This window comes from Maniola hyperantus, chromosome 7 (genome assembly GCF_902806685.2).
Source record: "Maniola hyperantus chromosome 7, iAphHyp1.2, whole genome shotgun sequence".
In the NCBI taxonomy this organism is placed as follows: domain Eukaryota; kingdom Metazoa; phylum Arthropoda; class Insecta; order Lepidoptera; family Nymphalidae; genus Maniola; species Maniola hyperantus.
This window is the reverse complement of record NC_048542.1, coordinates 6,484,258-6,505,647: the sequence shown is the minus strand read 5'-3', so window position 1 is coordinate 6,505,647 and position 21,390 is coordinate 6,484,258. Positions and strand designations below refer to the sequence as shown.

Here is a 21,390-nt window from a genome sequence, read left to right as displayed (position 1 = left end):
TAATAAGCAATTAAGTATCACTTTCTTTAACCGTGAAGGAAAACATTGTGAGGAAACCTACATGCCTGAGAGTTCTCCATAGTGTTCTCAAAGGTGTGTGAAGTCTGTCAATCTGCACTTGGACAGAGTGGTGGACTATGGCCAAACTACATTTTGAGAGGTGAGCTGGCAATGAGTTGATCATTATGATGATACCAGCTGTTACCTGTTATTATTATTATTATACACGTAGGTATATACATTCAATCTTGATCTTGTAGGTACTTTCATGCCTTAAATCACATTACCGCCTTAGTTTGTTGAATTCATAGCAGAATTCATGGATACCTCGTTCCACGTCCTTGCACGCCAGATTTGTAAGTATGCCGCCAAGTTTCAGAACTTTCTCGCTGTATATTCCTTTACCTGTATATTCAATGTACTCTGTGGCAGTCAGTTATTTAGGATGATTGCTTTTCATCTGTTTGCATTGATTTCCTAGCAAGAGTTTGACAATTAGGTACCTCGGTGATTTCAAGGTAAGGTAGGTAGGTAAGATTCCAAGCAAAATTCTTTGCTTTTATCTATTTTATGTACATAACCACTATTTTCACAAAGTTTTGTAACAAAAACTAAGATTCTTTAACCACAATACATAAAGAAATTAGGTTAGAAATTATATTTGCAACAAAAATAATAGATCTGTTTTTTTAACTGGATTTACGGCTCTGGGTTCTAGCACTTTTGATCAAACACTTAAGCCTACTTCACACGATAAAATGAACAAAACTTCAATTTTCGACACTTTTATTATGATTCGACCTAAATAAATCAAGTAAAGTTATTATTTTTGTATTTCAAGTAACATCGTTCGATATTTTTCGCAAAAAATAGTTTTAAGATTAAAGGGGAAAATCAAACACAAATTTAGTGCAGTTCTTGTTATCTTAAATAGCAACACTTACTATTCAATTCAAACGTCATTTTAGACGGCCATTTAGGATGTTTAAATTTAGTTGAAGCAAAAAAGCGAATGCAGTTTAGAAATAGAAATCCTAAAATTAATAGGTTTAGGTTAGAGTACAACAGAATTAGCACCATTGGCGTATCTCGTTAAACACCGATTCAATGATGCAATGCTAAAATTTATCAGAAATAAGTATTTAATTAGTCATAATACGTACACTGTACAATAGTAGGTACATACTTATATTTTTGTATTTGATTGGGAATCTAGATTATACGACAACATATGGATTTTACGATAGTATTGTTTCAATCAGATAAATGGTTTTTATTAGAATCTATTCCATCCATTATCAAAGCAGTACCCTGGAAACAAGAATGATGGATCGAACACCCATTATAAAGTGCCATTGCTCCTGAGTAAGAAATATATATATAACGATGTGGGCGTAGGTACAGTATATTGATCAAGTTCATTTATTTCCAATATCTGAGACCATTAAATAATAGGATAGAAATCTGTAAATAAAAAAAGAGATTAATTTAAAAAAGGCCTTGAAGAAAAGGCTGACTGACACACAACGTAGTTACAGCCAAATCGCGGAATACTACCTACCTACATAGGCTTGATATTTGGAGGATCTGGATGTGTTTACAGAGGGGTGAAAAAGAACAACAAGACCGGATTTTGCAAAATTCTCAGCCCCAAGGGGTCCAATTTTTAACAAAACCCTCCATTTTGCAGACACCTTTCACGTTAAGCCAGTCAAAATTTTGAATATAGGTTCCTGTGATAAAATAAACATACTAACACATTTTTTGGGTTTTCCCAAAGGTTTAAAAACTGAGAGGTCACTTTTCATCAAAATAAGGAAAATTGTTATTAAGTATGTTCTTCTGATGTATGGTGTTATGGACCTTAGGATAACGCCATGCTATCGAAAATCACATTGTTTGGCCTTGGTGTTCTAAAAGCATAACTTTATAAACGACGCTTTTAGAATGTTAATTATTTTACTTACTTTAGTAGTTAATTTATGTTATTTGCTGCTATTTAGTTTATGCGTAAGACGATTGAATGTGTTAGATAAGTTATTTTAATGTTATCTACTGGCGCCTATTTATTATACACACGGGTGTGATCTCAAGCCCTACGAATAACATAATAAAGTATATTATTATAATAAGGTAAAGTAGCCTACTAGAGTTACAAAGGCCTTGATATACGAGAATATGAAAGCGGTTCTACATGGATGGCTCCGTCTCGGTTGACTTTATGAACAAGATAATAAGTGGCAACTGACTATTGTAATAACTAGAAATATTTTTGTAACTAAATTGTTAAGACATGATTTATGATTGATAACGAATCGATTACATACTTATTCAATGATAAGATTTAAGTAATTAAGGGCTTATTTCACCAACGTAAGATAAATCTTATGCAAGAGTAAATTTGATATTTTAGCAGATTTTCAATACAAAATTTTTTAAGCTTTCGATTAAAAATTAAAAACACGTATTTCACGATTTTCGAAAATTCTACTACCAAGGAGGTTAAATTGGGGATGAAAGTTTGTATGAAAGACCGACATTTTTCAAGTTATTTGAATGAAAATTGGTATTTAGGTTTTCGGTCACAAATGAAGAATTTTTGAAAATTCGACCCCCGCCTCGATTTTCTTAATTCCACCCGAGCGAAGCCGGGGCGGGTCAGCTAGTATAAAATAAAATAAAAGAGATTAACAGCTATGTTATGGTAATTTCATTGCATCTTGCGCTTGCGCGGCGTCTAACTATAAAATAAGTAAAAAACGAATTACACAACAGTATAATAAAATTTAACTTTCATCTCGGCAAGTTATGAAGCTTCCACTGGTTACGATTAAAGAAATGTTGGTCTAGTCGCTCGGTACAAAATAAGCACTTCCATCTAGAATTCTTCTATATATGCAACTACTTAGTTAGCTGCTAATTTCTATAGAAAAGTTATAAGTATCTCGACTATACGTTACTGCGCTCTTGAATAAGCTAAAAATAGTCCATCGCCGCAGTAACCTGCCGGTTATTTTAGACGACAAAAAGATTAAACTAACGAAGAATGCACGCTAAAGAAAATATTCCTGAATTATTTATATCTTTAGAAATGCAAAAGATGTCAAAATAATGTAAACTTCAGCCATGCCCAGCTTTGAGCTTAAGCTAAATAATTAAAAAAAATATATGATGGAGCCCTAAAATATAGTCAAAGATTGAACGAAATTACAAACTTAGGAGAAGTAGGGACTATAAGGGTGCTTGTCCACTGAAGCGGAGCGGGGCAGAGATGTGTTGAGCAGACCGAGATTGACGGTAAATAACGTGATAATTTTATTCCGTCATCTGACAGAACTCTGATTGGTCAACTATACACATCTACGCTCCGCTCCGCTTCAGTGGACAGGCACCCTTAACTCTCGCCTTAAATACAACATTGTGGATAGTGAATAGTCATGTAGGATTGCAGTCATACCAGGGCTGAGGGATTATTTGTGAGGGAGGTACAACAATACAACCAATTCCATACGAATACGAACAACATTCCAATACGAATAACTTTGTACCTCTAAAGACCTTTTCGTTTCCCTTCTATTTATAATTACAGGAACCTTCCTGTCCAGCGTACACTAAACATTTTATAACGACAATCATAACTTATAATAGCCAATCTATATCTTTTTAAATTAAGTACATACCTACATCCGCATTCAGTGTCCGATAGGTACAATCGATCGGCGAATATGATATTCATCAATAGACTTTTTTTATTGTTAAGTAACGTATTATAGAAATTATTAAACTTATAATAGTAAAATAAGTAACAGAGTAGGTACCTACTTACGATCTTTACAATAGATTTCTTTCATCCGATTCCGTAGAAAGGCTAATATTTGGCAGTTGTGTGCCAAACTGCTCCTTCAATTGTTCCGCTTGTAGTTGGTTATATGACGTCATCACAAATCCAATATGGCGCATATGATAAACAAAAATAGGAAAAAAATAATTGCAACCTTAACGCGCTAATCCTACGACTTCGTTCTGTCCGGTGGTTCTGTGTGTAGTAAGGCGGCGATATACGTTCTGTATAATTTGAAGGGGTACACAGCAGTTCTAATGCCTTGTTATTAGGATTTCTGTGGTCAGTAGGTACAGTATGAGACTCACTACTAACATAACAATGGTGAAAGGTACTCAGCGCTCGCTTTTGAAGATTAACTGCATCGTATTGTTGGCCCTTTACTTGGCTTACTATCTAAACTGTAATCTGTGTAACCAATACTCTAGTTTGATTTTAAATATCATATTTTTTTTAAACCCGGTCAAGTGCGAGTCGGACTTGCACACGAAGGGCTCCGTACCATCTTACAAAAAATGACACTTCTTAATTTTTTTGTGATGTAACCACAAAATCAGTTTTCGGATTTTTCCCTTTATTTGTGCTATATGACATTGCTACCTTCCAAATTTCATGATTCTAGGTCAACGGGAAGTACCCTATAGGTTTTGACATAGCATAACATTTTATTTGTAGGACATGGGCATCCATAGAAGTCGCAGTATCAATATTCCTAGAACACCTACCATAGATTTCCGGAAGTAAGATACTTAAGTGAAGTACCTAACTAACGGCAATCTAGAAAGTTATTAATTATATTACCATAATATGCATATTGTAGATATTATAAGTATTGATAGCAGAGCAGCCGTACACAGCTACGCGAGAGCGTGTGATGCGTGGGATTAAAATCAATGCAGTGTTGTGAGTTGTGACGCACACTTCCATAATAAGTAGTTAGGTACCTATTTAGCGAAGGAAATCACGCGAAACATTATGAAAAGGAAAGTTTTGTTTGTTCTTCGGGATGACTATGTCTTAATCTTTCCGACACTTTTATATTTCATTGCTTTTTTTTAACATGCTTGTACCACTCGTATTACTCTATTTGGTCTGCACCGACCATAGGCTTAATAAACAAGGTCTGCACTCAGCATCTTTTGGCTCGAACTGAGTGCAAAATGACGAAAGTAAACTGAGAGACGTCGATATTTTGCTCGTTCAAAATACTGATTTATTGTTTTTTTCAAATCTGGTACCTAATTAGTTTTATGCTAAGTAGCTAGGTGCCTCTTTTTATAATACAACTAAAAGTAAATACTCTGGTAAGTAAATATGTTTCAAAATCATTAAGTATTTCTCCATACCATAATTCCGTTTTAATATTTTGAATTTTGTCCAAAATTTCGATTCCGAAGGGTCACCCTACACAGTACACACGTGAATAAGAAAAATTCAGAAAAGTTACCTACTTATTTACCTACATTTTTTTAAACCGAGTATCGAAGCTTCATCGTTGATAGAATAGGTACCTACTACCTAGGTAGGAATGTTCAAACTTTTTCAAAGTGAACATTTTAGAATCTTTAAAGTCCAGCCAGTTGCATGTTAGGCGGTTAAAGTTACGTTTGGCCGTCAATAAAAGTCAAATTGATTGCACTAGTGACTAGGTAGTCAGGATTTGTTAACTTTATATGTACATACGTCTAATAAATAACTACCTTATATGTTCCTAGTATAAACAACTTAACCTCCAATCCGGGTTTATTAGTCTTGGGATGACCCTAGTATGAATCAAACGCAGTTCCAATGTCCACAGTCTTATATTCAGGTACACTTGTCACATCCACTTAGTTTATAACTAGCTTAATTAATCACCTAGTACTTATATCTCGCTTAATTACTTTTATCTCGTTCCTCTTTTACTCCCGCGCGCTGTCACACCTCCACTCACGGGTGACAGATGGCAGGTTTTTCTGTGTTGCCCACAGTCGTCCATCCTGCTCCAGATATGTCCCCATATCTGACCACTCGGCCTTCCAACTGAGGGTAATGCCCTCATACCCATAACTCAATAGGAGCAACATAGAATACCTTAACAGTCCTATATTATAATTAATATGATTAGTATAATAATTCCTCTAACAGATCAAAGCTAACATTGTTAGATTTAACAAGTGCACAAAACAAGTGCCAATGAGACCTACAAAATACTGGTATCAATAATCATTATGTACATTGCAATCAACATCTGTAAGTCTAATTCTTATAAATACACAACAAATCACACTGAGATAAGTAAATAGTAAATACTATAAGTCATTCTGATTTAAGCTTGATATTAAGAAAATTCTATAATCTAGTTATTGTTAGTGATATACGTATACAACCCATTCACAATAGTATAATCAAATATTGAAATCAACACAATTTATGTTAATACTTAATACAAGGAAATTATAGTGAAATCAATAATTTAATTTTTAAATATTATTATGAACTACATATTCTTCAAGTTTGTATTTGTATTTAGTAATACGTGAATAAATATTTGCATGGCAAATGTGGCAATACTAATTATGAGAATTATAAAACATTTTTGGTAAATTGCATTTAAAGCGAATAAAATATAATCAAACTTAAACAAAACAACAACGAGGAAAGAAAAGAAGGATAGTGAATTATCTCCAACTTGAATTCTGAGTGCTAAGTACTCTATGATTTTAAACCATGTCACTATCAGTTTTCAATTAAAGTAAGTTTGTTTGCCCTTTCCTTCTTACCACTGTAATGACATGAATTCTAATCCTACATAATGTTCTAATGCAACACAAATACAATATTTTCACTAGTATAACCATTTTAAGAGATATGGTAAGAGTGGTTGGATCCCATTGACCATTACTAACACTTTATACAAAATTAATCACAAAGTTCTACAATATACCAATGAACCTAACTACTTCTGTAGACTTCATAATTTCTTTAAACTTAAAAATAAATTAAAAGAATATCTTATAATCCAATGTTCTCATACAATTGATGAATATTTGATATGAGTTGACCTTGATTATAATGTCTTTGTAGTGTTTCATGAATTATCAATTTGACTATCGTGAATTGACATTTAATTATTCTCAAGTGGTACCTACTGATTGACACCGTTGAAAAAAATAATAATATTACAATATAAGTATGTAACGTAAAACAAATAATAAGAAAACAATATGCCAATCTTTAATTGCATATATGTAGTATTATACTAAGCAATGTCGGTAAGTATATGAATAATGACTGTAAAATATTTTTGCCGACCAGAAAGGCAGAAATGTCGGCACAGATATTATGTGACCATATTTTGTACTCTACTTGAATAACAATAAAAGATAATTACCTATCAAATTGAATTATTGAATATTGAACCAATATTCTTGATGTCTACGAAATCAAGATAAATAATATGGTTAAATGTAGTTGTTATTATTAATAAGTACTAAGATCGAAACAAACCACAATGTATTCTAAGGAGAACCCAATAATCATATTATTTCAGAAATTTAAAGAAACATGAATCCACTAATTGATAATGATACACAGTACAGATCACTATGAGATCTACAATGTGCACAATGTAATCCTATATTTTCAAATAACTGAGACGACTGCCTCTGACTGTATCTCGATTGTAGTACAACAAATACTATTATTAATATAACAAAATAAGTCACAATGATGTTAGCCAAGGTATTATTGTATTATTATAAACTCGTTACCCGTGGTGCCCCATATCATCCTTGCACTAGGGGTAGATGCATGCATAACTGTGTCTACCATAAGCCCCGTAAATGCGATAGAGAGCGCAACAGACGGCGTTTTGTTGCCCCATTTTATTGTCTCGCAAGCAACGAGTCCTTGATGGCACTATAGACTTAATTGATGTAACATACAATAAAATCTGATTTCTGGACACTTCCATTCTTGTACATTCTTGAGCGCGTAAGGACGAACGATGCCAGAGACCCTCGTCCTCTTATGATAATATGGTTAACTTTAACACGGTGATTGAGGACAGACAGCACCCAACGCTGCACCAACCCAGCGTCATGCTGAGCCGTGAATTGCTGCATCGGTCACCGTTGCTTGTCTCGTGTCAGTGTGTGACAAATGAATGACAAAGATGTAGGAAATTATTTCGTGATACATTGGTGTACTTATACGCTTTGATAACATATCAGCGATCCATACATTAATACCTAGCGAGTGAAGTAAGCAAGCCTTCGTGCGCGAACTGCTTATATAGTCTATTGGAATAGATGTTACTTGAAATAGTATTTAAGAATTTGCTCTTTACTGTGCTGTTTCCACCAAACATCAACGTAATACAATGAGTGACTGCGAAGATGTGCATTAACATGAACCGATATTTAGCATTTACAATCAGCATGTCATTTTAGATCTACTTTAAAGGGTCTATACAACTTCTACTACGTACCGAATTCAGCAAGACATAATTAATATATTATTACTGAATACGTCCATTATAAGAACTTTAATTTGAATTTAAGTAACCCTTGAACATTAGTAAGTATCTGCTAGAACAGGTAAAGTGATTTCCAACCATGATATCTACTTCTGTACCCCTATTCTGTAGATAAATCTATTATTATTAATAAAAAGGATACACCCTTTCCACTTGCCGACCCCGATTTAGTCTGCTTGTTTTCCATCAAATTAACTGGACTCCCTCTTGTCACCATCGCGACCCGATCAGTTGCTGAAGTTCATACTGAAGATCACCGTCCACTCGCATCGGGATTATCGAATCAGGTTTTACCAGACTATTATTGTTGTTGTCGTCATTTTTCAGACGCTTCGTCAGCCGTTTTCCAATTCGTTTGTTGGTTCTTACTAGGACCAGCTTTTGTCACCGGAATACGAGCCATTGTTTACGTCAGTATTGCCACCTTCCATTTGTCATTCTTGATTCCTTATTCTTAGGTTTATATTATAGTCAATGCTGCCCTCCTTTGGCACGATTGCTACAAAATCAAAAATTTCCACTTGCTGTATGTCACAATTGGGACATGAATTAAATTTTCCAATAACAATATGTCTCATTTGGAACATATAAAATAGACAACCTTTGACACAATTGGGACAAGGTATATTACATAAACTATTCTCAGCAATTACCGCTTATCACACCAGGAATAAGTCCATACATAAGTCGGTATTCGTTTCCCTTATTTGCTTGTTGGGTTATCATAAAATATTCTCAAGAATCACCGCTTATCTCACCAGGAATAAGTCCATACATAAATCGGTATTCTTTTCTCTCATTTGCCGGTTGGTTCATCATAAAATATTCTCAGGAATCACCGCTCATCACACCAGGAATAAATCCATACATAAGTCGGTATTCTTTTCAACTATTCTCAGGAATCACCGCTTATCGCACCAGGAATAAGTCCATACATAAGTCGGTATTCGTTTCCCTGATTTGCTTGTTAGGTTATCATAAAATACTCTCAAGAATCACCGCTTATCACACCAGGAATAAATCCATACATAAGTCGGTATTCTTTTCAACTATACTCAGGAATCACCACTTATCGCACCAGGAATAAGTCCATACATAAGTCGGTATTCGTTTCACTTATTTGCTTGTTAGGTTATCATAAAATACTCTCAAGAATCACCGCTTATCACACCAGGAATAAATCCATACATAAGTCGGTATTCTTTTCAACTATACTCAGGAATCACCGCTTATCGCACCAGGAATAAGTCCATACATAAGTCGGTATTCGTTTCACTTATTTGCTTGTTAGGTTATCATAAAATACTCTCAAGAATCACCGCTTATCACACCAGGAATAAGTCCATACATAAGTCGGTATTCTTCTCTCTTATTTGCTCCTTAGGTTATCATAAAATACTCTCAAGAGTCACCGCTTATCACACTAGGAATAAGTCCATACATAAGTCGGTATTCTTTTCAGATATTCTCAGGAATCACCGCTTATCGCACCAGGAGTAAGTCCATACATAAGTCGGTATTCGTTTCTAATATTCTCAGGGATCACCGCTTATCACACCAGGACTCAGTCCATACATAAGTCGGTATCCTTTTCTCTCATTCACTAGTTGTCAGTTTGTTTAGAGTCTAAAAATAATAATCACATTCATAACAATGACACGTTATATCATAACAATATTAAACACCATTTTTTTTTTTTTTTAATTCGCTTCCTCAAGACAGCCATCAGAAGCGATTATTTGTGTACAGTCAATAGAATGAATATTATAGTGTCAACGGTTATGGCAAACCCGCTAAGTGTTTGCTCCCTTAATACCTCATTTGATTAATCTTCTTCTTAATTTGCTTTATGGCTTTTAGTAATTTGATTAATGATTTGAAAGACTAGTTATCGAGACTACTGAACTCAATACTCAAATCGATATTCTCAACTATTTGTGGGGTATCTACAGTAGTAAACATCTTTAGTTCACCGTGGGCTCTACCGCGGTTGTTTGACAGCTACAATGTCACGATCGCAATCATCTCTGATTGGTTAATGCTCGCTCACTATTGGCCACAATGCATTGTTGCAACAAGAATCGCACAAATTCAGCCAATCAGAACAATAATGATTGATGCAGGTTTTAGACAATCGCCCTACGTGTAATGTCTGCAAGTGATAATAATTGTGCAACTCGTTTGAAATTTTAATATAATTTAAGGGCACACACACAAGAGAGCAATCCGTCTTTTGTTTATAATAATTATATTAATAATTTATTTAATTTAGTAAAAATATGCATCTCATAAGCTCCTTTTTCCAAAGTCAAATAGCTAGTCAAAATTTGGGCAGTAAAAGTAGGGAATCCGTTTCTCCACTATTTATCCGATGGGGCTTGCAAGGTTAAGATTTACACTTCTCTGTATACTGACAATTTCATTTCTTATTTCAAATCTAAACCTAAGTCAGAGATCGAATTATTCGTGCATTATTTATACCCGAGAAACAACGATATGATAAAATTATGTGTTAGTAGGCTATATAAAGAAATACAACAATCCAGACCCTGTAATACATAACATTGCCACAGTCATTGCCACTTTATTTAATAACACCTTCGTAACTCTCTTTTGTTATTAGAGACACATGTTTCAAAGTTTCCTTTACTCGTACATAAAAATTGAACTTCGTAACTTAGTATTTCTTTCTAATTTCTATTATTACAGCAGATAGTATCATCTATTAAGTTGGTAAGCCAATCCAATAATAACAACAGTAAATAATTTATGATGTACTTGGTAGTTAACCTGTTGTTCAGTGCGTGTTTTTCCGAGGTAGTAAGTACCTAAAGGCTTTGATTTATGGTAGCAGATTGTACAACAAGGGCACCAAACAAGCCACTTGAGCCGAGTTATAAACACTGCTTTTCACTTCGATTGCGAGGAAATGTAACAATAATATTACTATAAGTACATATCTATAGATTGTCCGAAAAGAGTAGGGATTAAATGAGGGTGCTGTAATGAGTTTGTAGGTATAGGTCGCAACCTCAATACAAGTGCAAAAGTTCACTGGCACCATAGAAATTACATACATTCTTTCTCATCCATATGTCATTCAGAGAGACTGTTGTTTACCTATAAATACCTTGTGCATAACAGCATGAAACGCACTTTAGTCCTCTTATAGCCAGCGTAAAATAGAACCTTACGAGCATGAGAAGTGGAAACGTATTTTTATTTTATTATTATTTTTATTTTCCGAATTCTAAAAATCACGAATGCATGTCATCTATTAGTATAAGAGGATGTCAGCTACTAGTGACTTTATATGAATGTGATAGCTCATATAATTTTACCTTTTTAATTATAAAACTCTAAGAACATTTGAAAGAACCACTGTTATGCTGATAAATAAATATTTTAATTCAATTCCATTTATTTATTTTCATCTGATCTGATCAGTTAAATTCACTTTAGGTTAATATTATAATGATTCAATTCATTTTCCTTTCATAACCTCACCTCTCCTTAAATGGTAGTTGCAGCCAATGTAATTTATAATTTTCACAAGGGTGAGCAAACGGAACAAAAGTACATACTAGCACTTAATATAAATTTTATTGGTATAAGAATCAAATAAAATTCCAACATCCACATGGCTACTTTCGTGAGCATAAGTGTTGTATGTCTTTCTGTTTCTGGTATGTACATAGTTAGATTAATTCAAACCTGATATTTCATACCCTATACCTACTAGGTATTCAAAGTAATCTAATAACTCTAATTTGGTCGAATAAGTAAACCTACAGATTCAAAATAGGTTCAATGTTACCTACTTTATCTAGTGGACCAATTAATTATTTATTAGCTGATCCACCCCAGGTAGAATTTTCCAAAATCTTTTCTTTGTGTCCAGTAGTAGCTTAGTAGAGAACTCAAATCATATTTGATTATGCAGGGCCTGCGGGTTGATCTATGTCTGTCAGTACATAATACAGACTATTCAGTCGGTAGATAGGTATTAAATGGGTGCATCTAGCAATCGACTCTATTAGTCTCCCTATCACTGTCTATCATTCTCACAACCATACCATGCCTACCATAGACCCAAATCCAAAAATCTTACATTAAATGGTAGGTAATGAAAACACATGCACCTGACACATATTTCAGGCATTCTATGTACTTCCTTCTAGTTCATCCTTAAATTGTACTAAAATATTACTATGTGTATAGTTAAGTATGTAATTATTTAATTAAACAAGAATAACTACTCATATTGAGACTATTCAATTCAAAGTTTTAAGACTTTATTTTAGTTACTAGGTAAACTAGATTTGCTTCAATTAACCATAGTAGTATTCAGATGTTTCTTACCTTCTTATTACTGTATTACATAACAATACCTTGAGGTTACACCCTCCATCATAATGAGGCAGCCCGGGATGGCTTTTTTTTCTTTTGTATCATTATAACAGGCCTCACACCAAGAGTTACTGTGTTCTTATCCGATCCATGCAGGTACATGACTGCTTCTAATCACAACTTGAAGGTTATGTGCACTTCTCCACCACAGATGCCGGCCAAAACCACTTGTTTATCTCACATTCGTCGACCTCATCGTCAAGTCGGGGTCACAGGGTCGTGTACATCATCAGAAAAGTTGTCGAACATGAAAAAAATGGTAACAGTTGAATAATCTCGGAAATATTGCATTTAAGCGACACCAGTATCAAGTACATACCTACTTGATTATATCAGACCCCTGTATATAACCCAAATTTTGCACTAAAATCATTGATTGACCCATTGATGTAGATATGACCGTTGTTATTGTAAGATTATTATTTCTATTTTTAACTAAAGCACATGTACATATTTCTTTTTTTTAAATGATTGTTGAATGATTTAAATTAAGACTTGAATAAAATTATATTGTCAACATTACTTCCTAGATAGATAAAGTTATATATAAATGAGTTAAGTAGATATTATTCATTCTAAATTTTCACATTTTATTATGCTATGATAATGTACTATAGGTAATAATTTGCACACTCAGTTATTGGTTGAATGTGTTAGATCAAAACAGATTTAAGACCAAATTGTACCACATTCTAGCAAATAAACTCTACTTTTTTTTTATTTCTACACTAGCTCATGTATCAAGTACTTACCTACATAATAATCTAATTGTTTTCTTGATTCTACTTTAATATAGGTAGGTGCCTATTTGGTTTAAAGTATTTCATATCACTTATTACCTTATTTCGATTTTAAAATACAAGGTGTTAGTACTACCGTGCGTTGCATCCAGTCTTCAAATTAATACTAATACTACTTATAACTTCATAGATCAAATCTTGGGCTAGGTATGTCCCTACATAATAATCCATGAAAGCGGTCAGAATAAAACTATAATCCCTTACTTTGAACTCTCAAATAAGTCATAATGCTGATATCTACTTACTATTAATAATTATAGCCTTCACTTACTCTGTTCTAAAAGTATCAATTGGTAATATTGTGACTTATCAAATACCTACTTAGGTATTTTGATGCAGTAATCTTACATTAGGCACTCTTAATATTCACCCATGCTTTAATGAACATCCACTGTAAGAAGGTAAGTACACAGATTCACCGCTTTCAATACAACCTATGGATGCATTGGACCCATCGACCTACGTACTTCTGCTTGTTCCAGACAGTATAAGGTGCTTTCCTCCAACCATTCTCTTGAGTAGTTGCGTTGGAGACAAGTCCTCCAACTCGACACAGGTCTACTCAAGTACTCCCAAAGTAATAGTGTAGCACCATTGCAGTTTGTATGTATTTCATATTCACTTTGTTATTCGTTCAGGTAGGTTTCTTCATATAATTTCCGATATAAGTACCTAATAAATATGTTGCTATGCGTCTTGTACAGGTACTTTTAACATCTTCCAGGATAGACCCGCATTTTTGGGCATGAATCACATCCAATCTTCTGATATAAACAACTTAACCTCCAATCCGGGTTTATTAGTCTTGGGATGACCCTAGTATGAATCAAACGCAGTTCCAATGTCCACAGTCTTATATTCAGGTACACTTGTCACATCCACTTAGTTTATAACTAGCTTAATTAATCACCTAGTACTTATATCTCGCTTAATTACTTTTATCTCGTTCCTCTTTTACTCCCGCGCGCTGTCACACCTCCACTCACGGGTGACAGATGGCAGGTTTTTCTGTGTTGCCCACACTAGTCACTTGTGTATCCCACTTTACTTTTTATTTATTACCTACTAGCTGATGCCCGCGACTTCGTACGCGTGGATTTAGGTTTTTAAAAATCCTGTGGGAGATCTTCAATTTTCCGGGATAAAAAGTAGCCCCGGGATGCAATCTATCTCTGTACCAAATTTGGTCAAAATCGGTTGAACGGTTGAGCCGTGAAAATCTAGCAGACAGACAGACAGACACACTTTCACATTTATAATATTAGTATGGATATGGATTTAGTTGGTGTTGTCTGGGTTTATTAGATAAGATTGAATACCTACTGATTTTTAACTATCGTGTGTCTTTCATTTCTACGAATCTAACTTACCTACTAGGTATACAGAAATGTCTATTGTTATATTGTTATTTGTTAGGGTAACTATTTCTTGGGTAAGCAGTATTTGTATGCCTCTATGAGCCGCACGCCACAGTTTGTTAGGTACCTACTTATGTTAAACAACCGGGAATGAGCTGATGCCTGATACGTAGGTAGTAGGTACATTATTTATCAACAAAGCCTTAAAAAATAATAATTGGATAATGTCCTTTAGTTCATTAACTGTAATAACTTAATCCAATTTGGCAGGTAGATAGAGGTAGGATTTTGGTTTATTTTAGCTCGTATCTTTTTTTTAAATAGCGATAGCGAACAAACGAGCATATTAGAACGTGATATACTCGTATGTAAACTCATTACATCTAAAGTGAAGAAATAATAAAATAGCGTTCTATATTTGTACCTAAGTCTGTCACTTATGAGTTGTCGTTATCGTTGGAAAAAGTAATGTCTTTCTGTTAATATAATAAATTATATTTATGTATTTACGAAGATTGAGTTTATTGGGCGATCCACCTCCTGATCATAAATAGGTTATGGGCCTTCACATCTAAAACTAGAAGCTCTGAAAATTCAATCATGGTAGAAATATATGAGTCTAATTCAGGTTTGTGCGGCCACATAGAAAAGTTGCGAGGCTCAGAAAACTTTGCCTATTGGAAATTTAAGGTAAAGAACTATCTTGAATTGAAAGGCTGGTGGTGGGTCGTAGCGAATGAAGGTCAAACGAGTACACAAACGAAAGAAGTGGACACAAAAGTAAGAGCAACACTTTGTCTTTTACTTGAACCCGATTGCTTCACGCATGTTTATAGAGCAAGGACTGCAAAAGAGGTCTGGGATTGCCTATGTAAAGCTTATGAAGACAAGGGGTGGGGCAGACGTATTACGTTACAACGGAAACTCTGGCAATGTAAACTTGAGAACTTCGAGTCTATGGAGAAGTACATCTCGGAAATAATGTTTTTGTCTAATCAGTTGTATGATATCGATGCTCCAATTGATGATGACTGGATAGTGTCTATTATGCTGAGCGGGTTGAGTGAAGTATATAATCCCCTTATAATGGCTGTAGACAACAGTGGACAAAAACTGACTCTTGAGCAAATTAAAACTAAATTGATACAAGAGGCGAATAGACAACGAGATGAGTCAAGTGGAAATACATCGTCGAATGTTTTGATGGCGAAAAAATCGGGCACGATTTCCCAAAAATCGAAATCGAATAGATGTTCGAAGGTAAATAAGTCGAAAGTTTTTAAATGTTTTAAGTGTCATGAACCAGGCCATAAAGCATCAGAATGCAATGAAAAGAAGCAAATTAGAACTGTCAATAATTTTGCGTCGATTTGCATGACTACAGTAGACAAGAAGCCATTTAAGACGAAGAGTTGGTACATTGACAGTGGATGTTCACACCATATGACCCACGATGTACAAAATTTATCCAATTATCAAAAGCAGGCGGATAAGAAAATAAGAGTGGCAAATGGGGAAGAATTATCAATCCAAGGTAAAGGGAGTGCTAATGTAAAGATTAATGCAAATACAGAACTTGCATTGGATAATGTTTTGCATGTTCCCGAATTGTCCATGAATTTAATCTCTGTGAGCAAGCTAGCTGAAAAAGATTACGTTGTGAATTTTAACAAAAAAGGTTGTATCATAACGAAAGAGGATAAACAAATTGTCAAATGTCAGGATGTTGGTGGAATTTTCGAATTAAAAGAAAATCAAAACTTGTCATTGAACGTGACATTGTCAAGTCAAAATTTATCGAATCTTTGGCATAAAAGGTTAGCACATTTGAGTAAAAAATATAGGGATAAGTTAAAAAACCTAGTGAATGGAATTGAATTTAAACAAAACGATTTGATCGAACCATGTATACCATGCATTGAAGGCAAGACGTGTAAGAGTCCTTTTAAGAACAAAGGTACTAGAGCACGGGATATCTTGGAAATAGTGCATAGCGATATTTGCGGTCCGATGGAAGAGCCGTCGTTCGGTGGTTCGAGATACATGTTACTGTTTATCGATGACTTTTCTCGGAAAACACATGTATATTTTCTGCAAAATAAAAGTCAAACTTTTGAGAAATTTCGCGAATATAAGGCGGAAGTAGAGAAAGAGATGAACAAATCAATTAAATGTTTGAGGACTGACAATGGGTCTGAGTACTGTAATCGATTATTTGATAAATTTTTAAAGTCTGAAGGTATTAAGCACCAGACGACGGTCCCGTACACACCTGAGCAAAATGGTGTTGCTGAGAGGGCAAATAGGTCGATTATAGAAAAGGCAAGAGCATTATTATGCGAAGCTAATTTAAATAAGAAGTATTGGGCGGAAGCTGTAAATACTGTTGTATATTTAAAAAATAGAAGTCCTACTAAGGCTGTAACAGATAGTGTTCCGGAGGAGTTATGGACAGGAAAGAAAGTTGATCTAAGTCATCTTAAGGTGTTCGGTTGTTTAGCTTACGGATTGATACCGAAACAAAAGAGACAAAAATTGGACAGTAAAACAGTACCTACGATTTTTGTTGGATATCCTAATAACACTAAGGGTTATCGGTTGATGGATCCAAAGACGAGTACCGTTCATGTATATAGAGATGTTAAATTTTTAGAGAATATTTTTCCTGGTGATAACGATAATATAGTAACAAAGGACACAGTTGTTCCTATATATCTGGACGAGGGACAAAAAGAGTCTGTGCCAAGAGAAAATCCTAAAGAGGATGATAATAAGGACGATAAAGTTGATACCATTGTTAAGACAGTTGATAATAACAATGAAACTGAAAACAATGAAGAAATGGTTGATATTCAAGACGAGACCAAAAACGTTGTGGAAAGGGTTGAACCACGTTATAACCTTAGATCACGTAAGCAACCAGATGTTAATAATTGTATATGTAATGCCATTGCAGATATTTTAACAAAAAGTTTACATGGTCCTAAAATGAAACATGTTTTATCAGAATTATGTCTGAAGAAGAAGATATTTGATTAAGGGGGCATAGGGCATAATATTGTACCGGCATAATATTGTACCTAACAGGAATATTGTGTTTGTCGTAGAACTAGTTTATAGTTATTTTATTTTTATAATCAAATATTTTCGAGAGTTTTATTTAATCTTATTGATTGATAGAAAATTGTAAAGGCGTGTTTATATTACAATGTAATAGGTTAAGGGCGCGATGTAAGGGCGTGTTTATATTACACTGTAATAAGTTACGGGCACACTATGTTGTTTGCGATGTAATGGTTTAAGGGCGCGTATTAGAACGTGATATACTCGTATGTAAACTCATTACATCTAAAGTGAAGAAAGAATAAAATAGCGTTCTATATTTGTACCTAAGTCTGTCACTTATGAGTTGTCGTTATCCTTGGAAAAAGTAATGTCTTTCTGTTAATATAATAAATTATATTTATGTATTTACGAAGATTGAGTTTATTGGGCGATCCACCTCCTGATCATAAATAGAGCAGGCGGGTCACCTGATGATGACCGCCGCCCATGAACATTTACAGCACCAGAGGAACTGCCGATCCGTTGCTGGCCTTTCAGGAATTTGTTGGTCCGCCCCTTGAATAACCCCATTTGTAATCTAGTGGGAACACCGCCGATGGAAGTTGATTCCACAGTTTGCATGTGCGTGGGAAGAATCTGGCACAACGGACGGTCTAAGTGCAGCAGACGCCCAGGTGGTGAGGGTGAAATTGCTTACGGTGGCGCGCGTTCTTACCTACCATCTCACCTACTTACCAAAAGTACAGGGTACGTTTTACAAGGAGTTCTCAATGAAATGAATATTGACAAAAATAATTCTTGCCTGTTGAAGTTGATAATTATTAATTACTGAGATATTTAATTATTAAAAATCGATGGTTATTAAAGATTTTTGTCCTGGATTTATACCGACCTATGGAACTTATGGACAGGTAAGTAACATAGGTAGGTATATATAGGTATTATCGTTCATACTTTATAGTAGATACTCACGTGTAGGCTACCCGTAGGCTACCCGGCTATCTATTCATCATCAACATACCTACAAGACTTATTGTAAGTAAATTACTGTAAAAACAGCAACGTAGGCAAAATTAATATTCGTCATGACTTAAAGACTGTTTAATTTAGAAATAAGATATTTTTTACGCTTCAAAATATTGTCTGCCGGTATAGGTAAGTAGGTACCTAGGTACTCATCCGTAACGAGATATCTTACCTAACTAGCCAAATAAAATTACGTAGTAGGTAGGTACTGTTAGACGGCAAAACTAGGTGTTTGGTCTGCGGAGTAGCGAATCTATGCGAAACGTCACTAAAATGGCGCGTAGAAATAGGAGTTTGGTCTTGTGCTCTTATAACTAAGAATTACTATGTGAACAGTGAATAAAAGCCTTCTAAAGTATATCAAAATGGTTTTCATTCTAATAGTACGTACCTACTTACACCTACCTACCTAATTAGTAATTACCAAAATTGTGCAACAATAGGCTACTTGACAATTTTTTTAAGTTGGTCTTAAATGGTTAATATTTGTCCTATTATATCAAAAAAATTAACACTATATTTTTTTGCGCCCTAAAAACCGTAAAACTTTAATTTAAAAAAATATTTTTCTTAGACAGGTGAAAACACTGTCGGCCATGTTTGGCCGATAGATTATCTGTGCTCTGACGTCATGCATTTGTAAACAACAGTATAACCACAGGGTTACACTGTTGTTTACAAATGCATGACGTCAGAGCACAGATAATCTATCGGCCAAACATGGCCGACAGTGTTTTCCAAACATCGCCGACAGTGTTTTCACCTGTCTAAGAAAAATATTTTTTTAAATTAAAGTTTTACGGTTTTTAGGGCGCAAAAAAATATAGTGTTAATTTTTTTGATATAATAGGACAAATATTAACCATTTAAGACCAACTTAAAAAATTGTCAAGTAGCCTATTCCGCGGGTAATGATTTACAGTTTAGCAGGTACTAGGACTAGGTAGGTACCTAAGTACCTGATAGGTAGGTACTTACGAAATTAATAAAAGAATAATATGGTCACTACGTAAATAGTTAGGTATAGCCACTAGTTCGCGACAGGTAGAGATGACTATCGAGATAATAGGCGGGGTGGACGCCACGCATACCCGCACTATCCCGCACCGGGTTAGCGCGAGGGCTGTGCGGGTGTGCGAGGCGTCCACACTCCACACCCCGATTGCTATCTCGACCTGTCGCGTAGGTACTATAGGTAAGTACAATATCTTTTTTTTAAAATGTGTTTGAAAGTTATTTAAGTAAACAGTTTATTTAAGTACCTACTTACTAAGTAGGTTCTTAAATAAAAGTACTTACCTACAAGTAACTAGCAATGTCCTACCTATACCTAGTAAGGTAGGTACCTGCTCCATTATCAGCACTTATTATCAATAGAAAGCGAAAACTTCGCGGGGACGCAAGTGAATATAATTATTATTAATCACGCTAAATACAAAACCTACCTACCATCGATGCTGCCTATCTACAAAAGATCATACCTAATCCAGGCACAGAGTTTTATGATTTTTCAGTTTTACCTACCTATAGGCTATTACAAGAAAAACTGTTGTCAGTACCTATCATGGTCTTCATACTACCTAATAATAACTGACAATGTACCTAGGCAGAGGCACTGCAATGATTACTGATTGATTAAGTAGGTACGCGGAATTCGGAATCTAGGACTTCCGTACAGATTGTGTTGATATAGGTACCTAGTACCTACCCAATGTCGGTTTCTGTTTATTGGACATCTCACTAACCTGCTATTCTTAAAACTGCTCGATCTGCCGGGTCCAGCTGTAGAATGGACAAAGGCTTGTCCTTCGCCCATTCTTTCAAGCTGAAATCGTTCTCGAATTCCATGTTTTTGTCATCCAAAACACGCAACTTCGCCCGAACTCTCGCACATAATTGAATGAATCCCACGGCACAAAACTAGGGTTGAATTACGCACATTATAAAAACTTGAGAGACAACGTTACACACGAATAAAAAGTAAACAAAACGTTACGCTCATTGTAAAATGAAAATCGATAAACGCTGTACAAAATTCAGTATAGATACGGCGTAGCGTATCTCGAATTTGTAGACTCTGAATGTTCACTTTTATCACTTTTTCACAAACAAGTAAATTATTGTGTAAAACTAACTAATAAAATCATCCAAATCCAGAAGGACGGAACAATTAAGTGTTTTTAGGTTATTCTGAATACCGAACGTCATACACCGACCCGGCGGACAGACATGATCCTACGACTCACAAATACGACTGTTTAATTTGATTCTCAATGATACCAAGTCACTGAAATGTCGCCACCATCGCTCAGCTGTTTCCGCGCACGCTCACGTTATATATTATGCGAAAAAATAAGAAAGCCGTAAGCT

General features: G+C 34.9%; 1 protein-coding gene across 4 annotated transcripts in view; it reads right to left on the bottom strand.

The window, feature by feature from the left end:
* Positions 1–21,252, bottom strand: part of shot (dystonin-like protein short stop) — a 263,692-nt gene extending 242,440 nt beyond the window's left edge. For 3 of the 4 annotated variants that reach the window (XM_069499573.1, XM_069499572.1, XM_069499576.1), the window contains exon 1: positions 20,766–21,252. In XM_069499573.1, coding sequence (XP_069355674.1) covers positions 20,766–20,868 — 103 coding nt within the window. In that variant the 5' untranslated portion in view covers positions 20,869–21,252. The remainder of the gene's footprint in view (positions 1–20,765) is intronic. The other variant, XM_069499585.1, reaches the window with a different exon arrangement.
* Between the last annotated feature and the right edge of the window lie 138 nt (positions 21,253–21,390).